At 43.0% G+C, this 11,877-nt stretch overlaps 1 protein-coding gene across 18 annotated transcripts in view; it reads right to left on the bottom strand.

Annotated features, from left to right (window-relative positions):
- ANKS1B (ankyrin repeat and sterile alpha motif domain containing 1B) overlaps window positions 1–11,877 on the bottom strand; it is a 1,150,138-nt gene that overhangs the window by 5,384 nt on the left and 1,132,877 nt on the right. For all 18 annotated transcript variants that reach the window (XM_082419292.1, XM_082419289.1, XM_082419300.1 and 15 more), the window contains one exon: window positions 2–169. In XM_082419292.1, the coding sequence (XP_082275418.1) occupies window positions 2–169 (168 nt within the window). The remainder of the gene's footprint in view (window position 1; window positions 170–11,877) is intronic.

The raw sequence follows: 11,877 nt of genomic DNA, 5'->3' as shown, positions 1-11,877 counted from the left end.
CCACCGACTTGCGAATGCTGACGCGGGGCTTGGGGATGGGCTTGGAGGGCTTGTTTTCAAAGCTTTCTGGAAGCGTGGAGGAATGCCCCCCTTTCCTGGCTTGCAGCGCGAGCTGGTAAGCAACTTCAAATGCCTGTCCCAGCGTTAGGATGATCTCGTAGGCTAAATTCTGTGAGAGAAATGAGAAAGCATTTATGACGGCATCTTCCAGATCAGAACAGAGTGGCTGAGGAACACTGAGGGGGTGAACCGGCAAGGACCCTGAACTGTTCCACCTGATGTGGCAGAGAGCCAGGGGAAATCTGACAAACAGGACACTCTGGGTCCAATTTAGGGTCTGTACAAGGCACCAGTTACTGACGCGATGCACTTGCTTACAGCCACGCTGAGTAGCCTGCACCGGGACCCCGGAGCCCGCTCCATCCGGGGTGGCTGCTTTGCTCCCAGGCCTCGGAAGGGAAGGGGTCACTCTGGTCCCTCAGCCTGGGGGGAGGATCCCACACACTCCACAGGAGGTGTTACTGAGAAGTTGGGGGTCTTTTCACCTCCAACATCTGTGATTCACTGAACATCTCTGAGACACAATCAAAATCTAATTTAGGCAGAGGGGAGAGGCATTAGTCATGCTGGCGTGGCGTCTCACACTCCCAGCAGCGAGCATGCAAACAGAGCCAATTATCCATCTATTTCTTGAGGCGTTTGCTCTCCCTGTGGGTCCACTCCATATTTTATCATCAAATCAGCAAGAGACAGGAGATCCTGTCAGGCTCGAATGCCATGCCAAGCAGTGTCTGTCTGGGAGAGAAGTTCTTTCCTTCGGACCTTCAATCACTCCCCTCAAGACGTCTAGCTTCGCATCTCCAGATTCGTACTTCATTTCTGCCTTCTCTTCTGAGCACAGTCCCACCCTGTCTGCTGTCACTGAGAAAACAGGACATTGACCCCACAGAAGCAGGGTCTTGACAAGACCCTGAGGTCACAGCGTATCAAAGAGCTGGATGCCTGTGGGTCACAGAGAGCTTTCTTAAAACCACTGCACCACTGAGAGCTGGCGTGGTCTGTCCCACGTTTCCATGCTCATGAACGCCCCTAGAAAGTCTATGTGGTTATTCCTCAAAACCACAGACATTGCGTTTGCTGATGTTGCACCCCTGCTCCCTCCGCCCCAGTCAAGCACACAGAACATCCCAATTCCCATGCTTCTGGGGAGATCCGCTGAGGACCGTTCTCACTTGACGAAGATGGAGGGAGACGTGGGATGGCTGTCGGGGCTCGTGTGGAAGAGGCCCTTGGGTCTCCAGACGGACCAGATTTCAGATCCACGCCGGACTGCCGGGGTTTAGGCCCAAGCCAGGGGGGAAACGCCCTGAGTGTGAGAACTGGTCTGACAGAGGATGTGTCCTCTCCTCTGAGCTACTTGTTAAGCCGTGGCCCCTCAAGACAGACGTGTGCTTACTGGAGACCCAGCCTTGCACAGCCAGCTGAGCACTTCCCGCAAGGAGCTCGGGGCCCGAGTTTGCCTCCAAGCATGCGTCAGACTAGGAAATTAGTAATGCACCGACAAGTGACAGTGGAGGGCTGGCGGACAGCTCTGGCCGTGGCTGCACCAGGAGGGCTGAACCCTCAATGCCTACACTTGGCACTCACGTCACCACCAGTGTTGCCCATTGCCTGGTGTGCAATGGGTCCCCTGGAAAGGGGGCCTGGGGCTTTGGGCTTTGGCTGTCCCCATGAAGTCCAGACTCTTGTCTTTTCCACAAGTGCTGTGGAGATAGTGGCTGTCTATGTGTCAGGGACACGTAGCAGATATTCATGCTCTGGGTGGGCAACTGGACTAAGGGAAAGATGGCAGATGCAGCGGTTCTGTAACATGTTGCTTTTTGATGCCGGAACAAAGGTGCTTAATGAGTGTGAATTCCTTTATCGTTAACCTAGAAACAAGTTCCTGAAAGTGAGATTTACTTAAAGTTCCAGTGTCTTCAAATGAAAGCCAAAGATGCTCATTTGAGCAGGTGAGATTTTCACAAGATTTTGATGGGAAGGCTAAAGGTTTTTGGAAGCTTCTGGGTTAGAAGCTCTGCCCTTTCATTGTAAAGAAGTTCCTGGTGTTTGTTAGGAAACCGCTGAGGTAAGACACAGAGACCAGACCAGACTGTGAGGTTTCCTGCCAAGCAGCTTTTCCTAGTTTGGCTTGCATTTTTTCTCCATGACGTCTTGCTTTTCGTTTCATGTAGAATGCTGCATTTTAAGAGTTCTTTTATGATCTGTAAAGAGTTGGACATTGTTACCTTTCCTACACTTTCTGTCACCTCGGTGTTTGAGGCTTCAATTCTGGACGCCAGTGACAGCCCACAAGGAGCAGCTGGTTGCTGATGGGGCTTTGCACGCGGAGTCCTGTGTTACCAAAGTACCGGGGCCCTTGAGGGGCGCAGATCCTCATCAGATGGGACCTGAGGACACATGTTTGAATGGGAAGGAGGGTTCATTTCTCCAGCCTCTCCTTAGTAATATCCCCACTACTTAAAATGGGAGGAGAGTTACTGTGAGAGCGGAAGACACTATAGGAAGGGGCCAAAAATGATCTGATCTGAGAGGCTTAGGTGACAAGCCCTTGCTTCCTCCTTTGAGCCAGGCTTGCTGACCCCAGAGATGCTGCCTGGCACTGAAGAGCCAGGGACGCTGCTCAGAAAGCCCGAAAGCCCACTTAGTTTCTGCTTACAACATATCATCGTCTTTACAACTGTGGGAGGCCAGGGCCAGAGACTGTGCCTGGCACACAGTAGGCACACAATAGAGGCTTGTTTGCTGAGTGAATGAATGAATATCTAAAGGGCAAGCTGGAGTAATAACACTACTAGTTATCACTATAGGTAGTATGGCTACCATTAAGTGAGGACTTCGTAGATATTAGGCATTGTACCAAGCACTAGATTTATCTCATTTAAGTCTTACCACAATCATCTGTAGTAGAATATCATTATCCTTATTTTATAGATGAGGAAATTGAGGCTCAGAGAGGTTAAGTAATTTACCTGACATCACAGAGCTAGAAAGTTACAGAGCAGTGGTATGAACCAATATTTGTGACTCAAAAGTCTATGTTCTTAAGAACTCTAATTCAAAAAGATACATGCACCCCAATGTTCAAAGCAGCACTATTTACAATAGCCAAGACATGGAACAGGGAAGCAACCTAAATGTCCATTGACAGATGAATGGATAAAGAAGTGGTGTGTGTGTGTGTGTGTGTGTATAATGGAATATTAGTCATAAAAAGGAATGAAATAATTCCATTTGGAGAAACATGTATGGACCTAGAGATAATCATATTAAGTGAAGTAATTCAGAGAAAGACAAATATATGATATCACTTACATGTGGAATCTTAAAAAATGATACAAATGAACTTATTTATAAAACAGAAGTAGACTCACAGATATAGAAAACTTAAGGTTACCAAAATGGGGCTTCCCTGGTGGCACAGTGGTTGAGAATCCTCTTGCCAGTGCAGGGGACATGGGTTTAAGCCATGGTCTGGGAAGATCCCACGTGCTGCGGAGCAACTAAGCCCGTGCGCCTAGAGCCTGTGCTCCGCAACAAGAGAAGCCCCCTCAATGAGAAGCCCGTGCACCGCAATGAAGAGTAGCCCCTGCTCACCACAACTAAAGAAAGCCCGTGCGCAGCAGCAAAGACCCAACACAGCCAAAAATACACAAATTAATTAATTTAAAAAAATTACCAAAGGAGAAGGGGGGGAGGGATAAATTAGGAGTTTGAGATTAACAGATACACACTACTATACATAAGACAGAGAAACAAGGTCCTACTGTATAGCACAGGGAACTATATTCAACATCTTGTAATAACCTATAATGGAAAAGAATCTGAAAAGGAACATTATATATGTGTGTGTGTGTGTATATATATATATATATATGCAGGTGCCTAGGTTGTTAACTTACTGACTAGAAGTGAATCTCTTAACTTTGTATCAACTCTGCCAATCCACTGTATCTTACATTAAACATTATACTCAAACCAAATATACATATACATATATACACACACACACATATATATATATGAAACTGAATCACTGTGCTGAAATCCTGAAGCACTGTAAATCAACTATACTTCAAAAAAAAAAAAAAAGTCTATGTTCTTACCCTCCCAGGTGGGTAGCTTGTCTCCAAGGTGGCAGCCATCACTCTTCCCCTTCCCTCACGCCATGGTGTGAGAGGGGGTTGTTGAGAGGGCTAGTCTGTTCCTCCACCTCCTTGAATCTGGACTGGTTATACTGACTTTCTCAACTAACAGAATGTGCAGAAGTGACATGCTGGGACTTCTGAGATTAGATTGTGAGAGGTCTCACAGCTTCCACCTTGGCCTCATGGAACATTCACTCTGAGGGAAACCAGCCACGTATAAAAAGTCTGACCTCCCTGAGATCACCATGCTGTGAGTATGTCCAAGCTGGCCAGGGGAAGAGGCTGCCTGGAGAGAAACAGCAGTTGCAGCCACCCCAGCCAGGGCTCCAGATATGAAGCGAAGGAGTGATACTGGACATTCAAGCTCCAGGAGATGCCACACAGAGGACCAAGGCCCCAGACAGATGGCCCCAGTCAAGCCATCCCAGCATCTGCAGTTATCTGAGTTACCTAGTGGAGGCCCCAGTTATTGTGGAGCAGAAGAGCAGAACTGCTGTGCTCTGCCCAAATTCCTGACTCAGAATTGTAAACATGATAAAGTGGATGTCGTTTTACAGCACTAAGTTTTGGGGTGGTTTGCTAAGTAAGCAGCAATAGATAACTGGAATACCATGCAGTGCTAAGGAAGGCTGGCTGGACCCTCATTCAGGTGGTGGAAGAGGAACCATCAGCCTGCGAGCTGGTCACAATTAGCAAACTGAATCCAACAAAACATAAAGATTATACACCATGACCAAGGTGGATTCATCCCAGGATCACAAGGATAGTTCAACATACACAAATCAATCAATGTGGTATACCACATCAACAAAAGAAAAGGTAAAAACCACACGGTTATCTCAATAGATGCAGAAAAAGCATTTGATAAAATTCAACATCCATTTATGATAAAAACTCTTACAAAAGTGAGTATAGAGGGAACATATCTCAACATAATAACAGCTATTTATGACAAACCCATGGCCAATATAATACTCAGTGGTGAAAATCTGAAAGCCTTCCTGCTAAAATCCGGAACAAGGATGCCCACTCTCACCACTTCTATTCAACATAGTATTGGAAGTCCTAGCCACAGCAATCAGACAAGAAAAAGAAATAAAAGGTATCCAAATTGGTAGGGAAGAGATAAAATTGTCCTTATATGCAGATGACATGATACTATATATAGAAAACCCTAAAGATTCCACACAAAAACTACTAGAACAGTAGTAGTACAAATTCAGCAAGGTAGCAGGATGCAGGATTAACATACAGGAGATGTCAGAAAGGGAATGTAAACAGTCTCTTAAAATTGCATCAAAAAAGACTTAGGAATAAACCTTACCAAGGAGGTGAAAGACATATGCTGAGAACTACAAAACATTAATAAATGAAATTGAAAATGATTCAAAGAAATGGAAAGACATCCCATACTCTTGGATTGGAAGAATTAATCTTGTTAAAGTGGCCATACTGCCCGAAGCAATCTACAGATTTAATGTGATCCTTATCAAATTACCCATGACATTTTTCACAGAACTAGAAACAAATAATCCTAAAATTTATATGGAACCATAAAAGACCCAGAATTGCCAAAACAGGAGGCATAACCCTCCCAACTCTTTAGGCAATACTACAAAGCTACAGTAATCAAAACAGTGTGGTACTGGCACAAAAACAGACATATGGATCAATGAACAGAACAGAGAGCCCAGAAATAAACCCATACACCTACGGTCAATTAATCTTCAAGGAGGCAAGAATATACAATGGGGAAAAGACAGTATCTTCAGCAACTAGTGTTGGGAAAGTTGGACAACAGCATGCAAATCAATGAAATTAGAACACACCCTCACATTATACACAAAGACTTGTATATAAGACATGACACCATAAAACTCCTAGAAGAGAACATAGGCAAAACATTCTATGACATAAATTGTACCAACGTTTTCTTAGGTCAGTCTCCCAAGGCAATAGAAATAAAAGCAAAGATAAACAAATGGGACCTAATCAAACTTACAAGGTTTTGCACAGCAAAGGAAACCATAAACAAAACAAAAAGATAACCTACAGACTGGGAGAAAATATTTGCAAATGATGTGACCAGTAAAGGCTTAATTTCCAAAATATACAAACTTCTCATACAACTCAATAACAAAAAAACGAACAACTCAATCGAAAAGTGGGCGGAACACCTAAATTGACATTTCTCCAAAGACAACATACAGGTGGCCAATAGGCACGTGAAAAGATGCTCAAAATCGCTAATTATTAAAGAAATGCAAATCAAAACTACAACGAGGTACCACCTGACAGAGGTCAGAATGGTCATCATTAAAAAGTCTACAAATAATGCTGGAGAGGGTGTGGAGAAAAGGGAACCCTCCTACACTGTTGATAGGAATGTAAATTGGTACAGCCACTATGGAGAACAGTATGGAGGTTCCTTAAGAAACTAAAAACAGAGCTACCATATGATCCAGCAATCCCACTCCTGGGCATATATATGGACAAAACTATAATTCAAAAAGATACATGCGGGCTTCCCTGGTGGCGCGGTGGTTGGGAGTCTGCCTGCCAATGCAGGGGACGTGGGTTCGTGCCCTGGTCTGGGAGGGTCCCACATGCCACGGAGCGACTGGGCCCATGGGCCACAACTACTGAGCCTGCGCATCTGGAGCCTGTGCTCCGCAACAAGAGAGGCTGCGATGGTGAGAGGCCCGTGCACCGCAATGAAGAGTGGCCCCCGCTCGCTGCAACTGGAGAAAGCCCTTGCACAGAAACGAAGACCCAACACAGCTAAAAAAAAATTAAAAAAAAAAAAAAACATGCACCCCAATGTTCATAGCAGCACTATTCACAATAGCCAAGATACGGAAACAACCTAAATGTCCATTGACAGATGAATGGATAAAGAAGATGTGGTACATATATACAATGGAATACTACTCAGCCATGAAAAGGAATGAAATAATGCCATTTGTAGAAACATGGGTGAACCTAGAGATCATACTAAGTGAAGTTAAGTCAGAAAGAGAAAGACAAATACCATATGGTATCACTTAAATGTGGAAGCTAAAATATGACACAAATGAACCTATCTATGAAACAGAATCACAGACATAGAGAACAGACTGATGGTTGCCAAGGGGGAAGGGGTTGGGGGAGGGATGGAATGGGAGGTCGCAGTTAGCAGATATAAGCTTTAACATACAGAATGGATAAACAACAAGGTCCTACTGTATAGCACAGAGAACTATATTCAATATTTTATGATAGGGACTTCCCTGGTGGTCCAGTGGATAAGACTCCACACACTCAATGCAGGGGGCCCAGGTTCAATCCCTGGTCAGGGAACTAGATCCCGCATGCATGCCACAATTAAGGAGCCCGCCTACCGCAACTAAGACCTGGTGCAACCAAATAAATAAATAAATAAATATTAAAAAAAAAAAAAAAAGCAGCCCACATGCTGCAGCAAAGGTCCTGCATGCTGCAACTAAGACCTGGCACAGCCAAAATAAATAAGTAAATATTAAAAAAAATCCTATGATAAACCATAAGGGAAAAAAATATAAAAAAAGAATGTGTATATATATATATATGTATTACTGAATCACTTTGTTGTATAGTAGTAGTTAACACATTGTAAATCAATTATACTTCAATTAAAAAAACCCTAAAAATAGAGTTGCCATATGATATGATCCAGCAACCCCACTCCTGGGCATATATCCAGACAAAACTATAATTTGAAAAGATATATGCACCCCTATGTTCATAGCAGCACTATTCACAATAGCCAAGATATGGAAACAACCTAAATGTCCACTGACAGATGAATGGATAAAGAAGATGTGGTACATATACGGCAATACAATGGAATATTACTCAGCCATAAAAAAGAATGTAATAATGCCATTTGCAGCAATATGGATGGACCTAGAGATTATCATACTAAGTGAAGTAAGTCAGAAAGAGAAAAATATCATACATCATTTATATGTGGAATCTAAAATAGGACACAAATGAACCTATCTGTGAAACAGAAATAGACTCACAGACATAGAGAACAGACTTGTGGTTGCCAAGGGGGAGGGGGCTGGGGGAGGGAAAGATTGGGAGTTTGGGGTTAGCAGATGCAAACTATTACATAGAGAATGGATAAACAACAAGGTCCTACTGTATAGCACAGGGAACTATATTCAAAATCCTGTGATAAACCATAATGGAAAAGAATATGAAAAAGAATATATATATGTATAACTGAATCACTTTGCTGTACAGCAGAAATTAATACAACATTGTAAATCAACTAGACTTCAATAAAATTAAAAACAACAACAGCAACAGTACCTAGTCACAGGAGGTTGGAGCCTCCACTCCCAGCCCCGACCTCGGGGAAGGTGGCTGATGCCTGTGACCCGTTTCGGTCACAGCGTCACGGTAAGCACTAAGGAGTCCCTTCACATGCTAGCCCAAACCACAGAGCTGGAATGTCCTTTCAAGTTGGCATGACCACACTCTCATCTCTGGTTGCTACCTTGCTCGGGCATAAATCCAAACTCATTTAGCTTTATGTTCACTACCTCTCATCCCTCAAATGCTGTAACCTGGTTGTCTCTGACCCTGGCTCCTTCTGCCCCTCCTAGCTTGTTGGAAAATACCTGCCTTGGCCTTTCCACTGTGAGTCTCTTTTTGGGACCACACTTATTATGGCAATTGACGCTGAGTATTTTCTACCTTACACAGACCACCAATGAAAGAAGGAAGCCTGTGTGCATGTGTCCTCAGGGCTGGTGTGGGGGGCAGTTACTGGGAAGAGTATGCTCTGAGCCTCAGTTATTTTTTGTTTGTTTGTTTTAAAATGGGGATAATAACACATGCAGTACCCACCTGACTGGATTATTTTGAGAATCATTCATAATAACATTTACCCTAATGATAATACCAGCCAACATTTATTATTTACTGTTTGCCATGTTGCACATGGACTATCTCATTTAATCCTAACAAACCCTGTGGGAGTTATCATATTAAACAGCTGCAGGCCCATTATCATCCTTGTTTTGCATGTGAGAGAATTAAGCTCAGGAAGGTTAGATAACTTGTTCACGAGGCCAGCACTTGGCTGAGCTGGAATGTGAATCCAGGTGTTCTGAGAGGCTGTGCTCTTGATCACTGTACCTTAGAATTATACTTAAGATAAAAAGACTCAACATCACTAATTATTAGAGAAATGCAAATCAAAACTATAATGAGGTATCACCTCATGCCGGTCAGAATGGCCATTATCAAAAAATCTAGAAACAATAAATGCTGGAAAGGGTGTGGTGAAAAGGGAACCCTCCTGCACTGTTGGTGGGAATGTAAATTGATACAACCACTATGGAAAACAGTATGGAGGTTCCTTAAAAAACTAAAAATAGAACTACCATATGACCCAGCAATCCCACTACTGGACATATACCCTGAGAAAACCATAATTCAAAAAGAGTCATGTACCACAACGTTCATTGCAGCACTATTTACGATAGCCAGGACATAGAACCAACCTAAATGTCCATCGACAGAGGAATGGATAAAGAAGATGTGGCACATATATACAATGGAATATTACTCAGCCATAAAAAGAAATTGAGTTATTTGTAGTGAGGTGGATGGACCTGAAGTCTGTCATACAGAGTGAAGTAAGTCAGAAAGAGAAAAGCAAATATTGTATGCTAACGCATATATATGCAATCTAAAAAAAAAAAAAAAAGGTACTGATGAACCTAGTTGCAGGGCAGGAATAAAGATGTAGACATAGAGAATGGACTTGAGGACACGGGGTGGGAGGGGGAAGCTGTGGTGAAGTGAGAGTAGCATCGACATATATACACTACCGAATGTAAAATAGTTAGCTAGTAGAAAGCAGTAGCATAGTACAGGGAGATCAGCTCGGTGCTTTGCAATGACCTAGAGGGTTGGGATAGGGAGGATGGGAGGGAGGTTCAAGAGGGAGGGGATACGGGGGCATATGGCTGATTCACTTTGGTATACAACAGAAACTAGCACAGTATTGTGAAGCAATTATACTCCAATAAAGATCTATTGAAAAAAAATAAATGATGGAAAAAAAGACTTCGGCAGACCTAAATAGACATTTCTCTAAAGAATACATACAGATGGCCAGTAGGCACGTGAAAAGATGCTCAACATCACTAATTATTAGAGAAATGCAAATCAAAACTACCATGAGGTTACCACCTCAAACTGGTCAGAATTGCTATCATTAAAAGTCTACAAAGAATAAATGCTGCAGAGGGTGTGGGGAAAAGGGAACCCTCCTACACCGTTGGTGAGAATGTAAATTGGTGCAACCGCTATGGAAAACAGTATGGAGGTTCCTTAAAAAACTAAAAACAGAGTTACTATGTGATCCAGCAATCTCACTGCTGGGCATATATCTGGAGAAAACTCTAATTTGAAAAGATACGTGCACCCCAATGTTCATAGCAGCACTATTTACAATGGCCAAGACATGGAAGCAACCTAAATGTCCATCAATAGTTGAAAGGATAAAGAAAATGTGGTGTTTATATATACAATGGAATACTACTCAGCCATAAAAAAGAATGAAATAATTCCATTTGCAGCAACATGGATGGACCTAGAGCTTATCATACTATGTGAAGTCAGAGAAAGACAAATACCATATATCACTTATATGTGGAATCTAAAATATGATACAAATGAACTTATTTACAAAACAGAAACAGACTCACAAAGAAAACAAACTTATGGTCACCAAAAGGGGAAGGAGGGGGGGGATAAATTAGGAATTTGGGATTAACAGATACACACTACTATATATAAAACAGATAAACAACAAGGACCTACTGTATAGCACAGGGAACTATACTGAATATCTTGTAATAAACTATAATGAAAAAAATATGTATAACTGAATCGCTTTGCTGTACACCAGAAACTAACACAACATTGTAAATCAACTATACTTCAATAAAAAAAAAATAGAAGACTTCTGCAAACTGCTAAAAAAAAAAACCAACTTAAAAACATTAAATACAGAAGCTCCTGGGTGGTGGATGCATCTTGGCTGCGGTGAGGGTCTCATGCCTGGACCAGTCTCCAGGCAGAGGGTGTTCTTTATGATTTGACGTGAACCCTTAGCAGAGGGATTCTCAGCTGGTGGCCCTGCCCCTCCCATGATGAGGGGTGATGTGAGGGAGGAAAGGCAACACTCCCTCTCCAATGGAGGCTCTTTAGGGTGGAGGCAGGGAATCCCAATTCAATGGGGGCACATTACAATCTCCAAAGCCCTTCCCTTCTCCCCCTGGGATTTTGATCTGTGGATTAAGAATTGCTACATTAGAGGTATTTGCAGGACGATCATATTTTAAGGATAGATTCTAAATGTAATCCAGGGATGCAAACTTGTTTTTCTATGCAAACTAGGCCAGCCTGTATTTACTGTGAGCTTCTTAAGGCAGTCAGGATTGGCAGTTGAACATCAGTCACCATGGATATTTACTGAGCTACTTCCTTGTGTCAGGGGCTGAGTCCCTAGTGCCTGGCTTCTAACAGATGTCCAGGAATTGCTCCCTGAATGATGTCAGGGAGAGGGGGCTCGTGATGAGACAAAGAGGTGTCCCCCATTGTCCTCCTGCATCCTAGTCACTGA

Source organism: Balaenoptera physalus (genome assembly GCF_965194825.1).
Source record: "Balaenoptera physalus genome assembly, chromosome: 13".
In the NCBI taxonomy this organism is placed as follows: Eukaryota; Metazoa; Chordata; class Mammalia; order Artiodactyla; family Balaenopteridae; genus Balaenoptera; species Balaenoptera physalus.
Note: the sequence above shows the minus strand (reverse complement) of the source record. Positions and strands in the feature narration are given on the sequence as shown.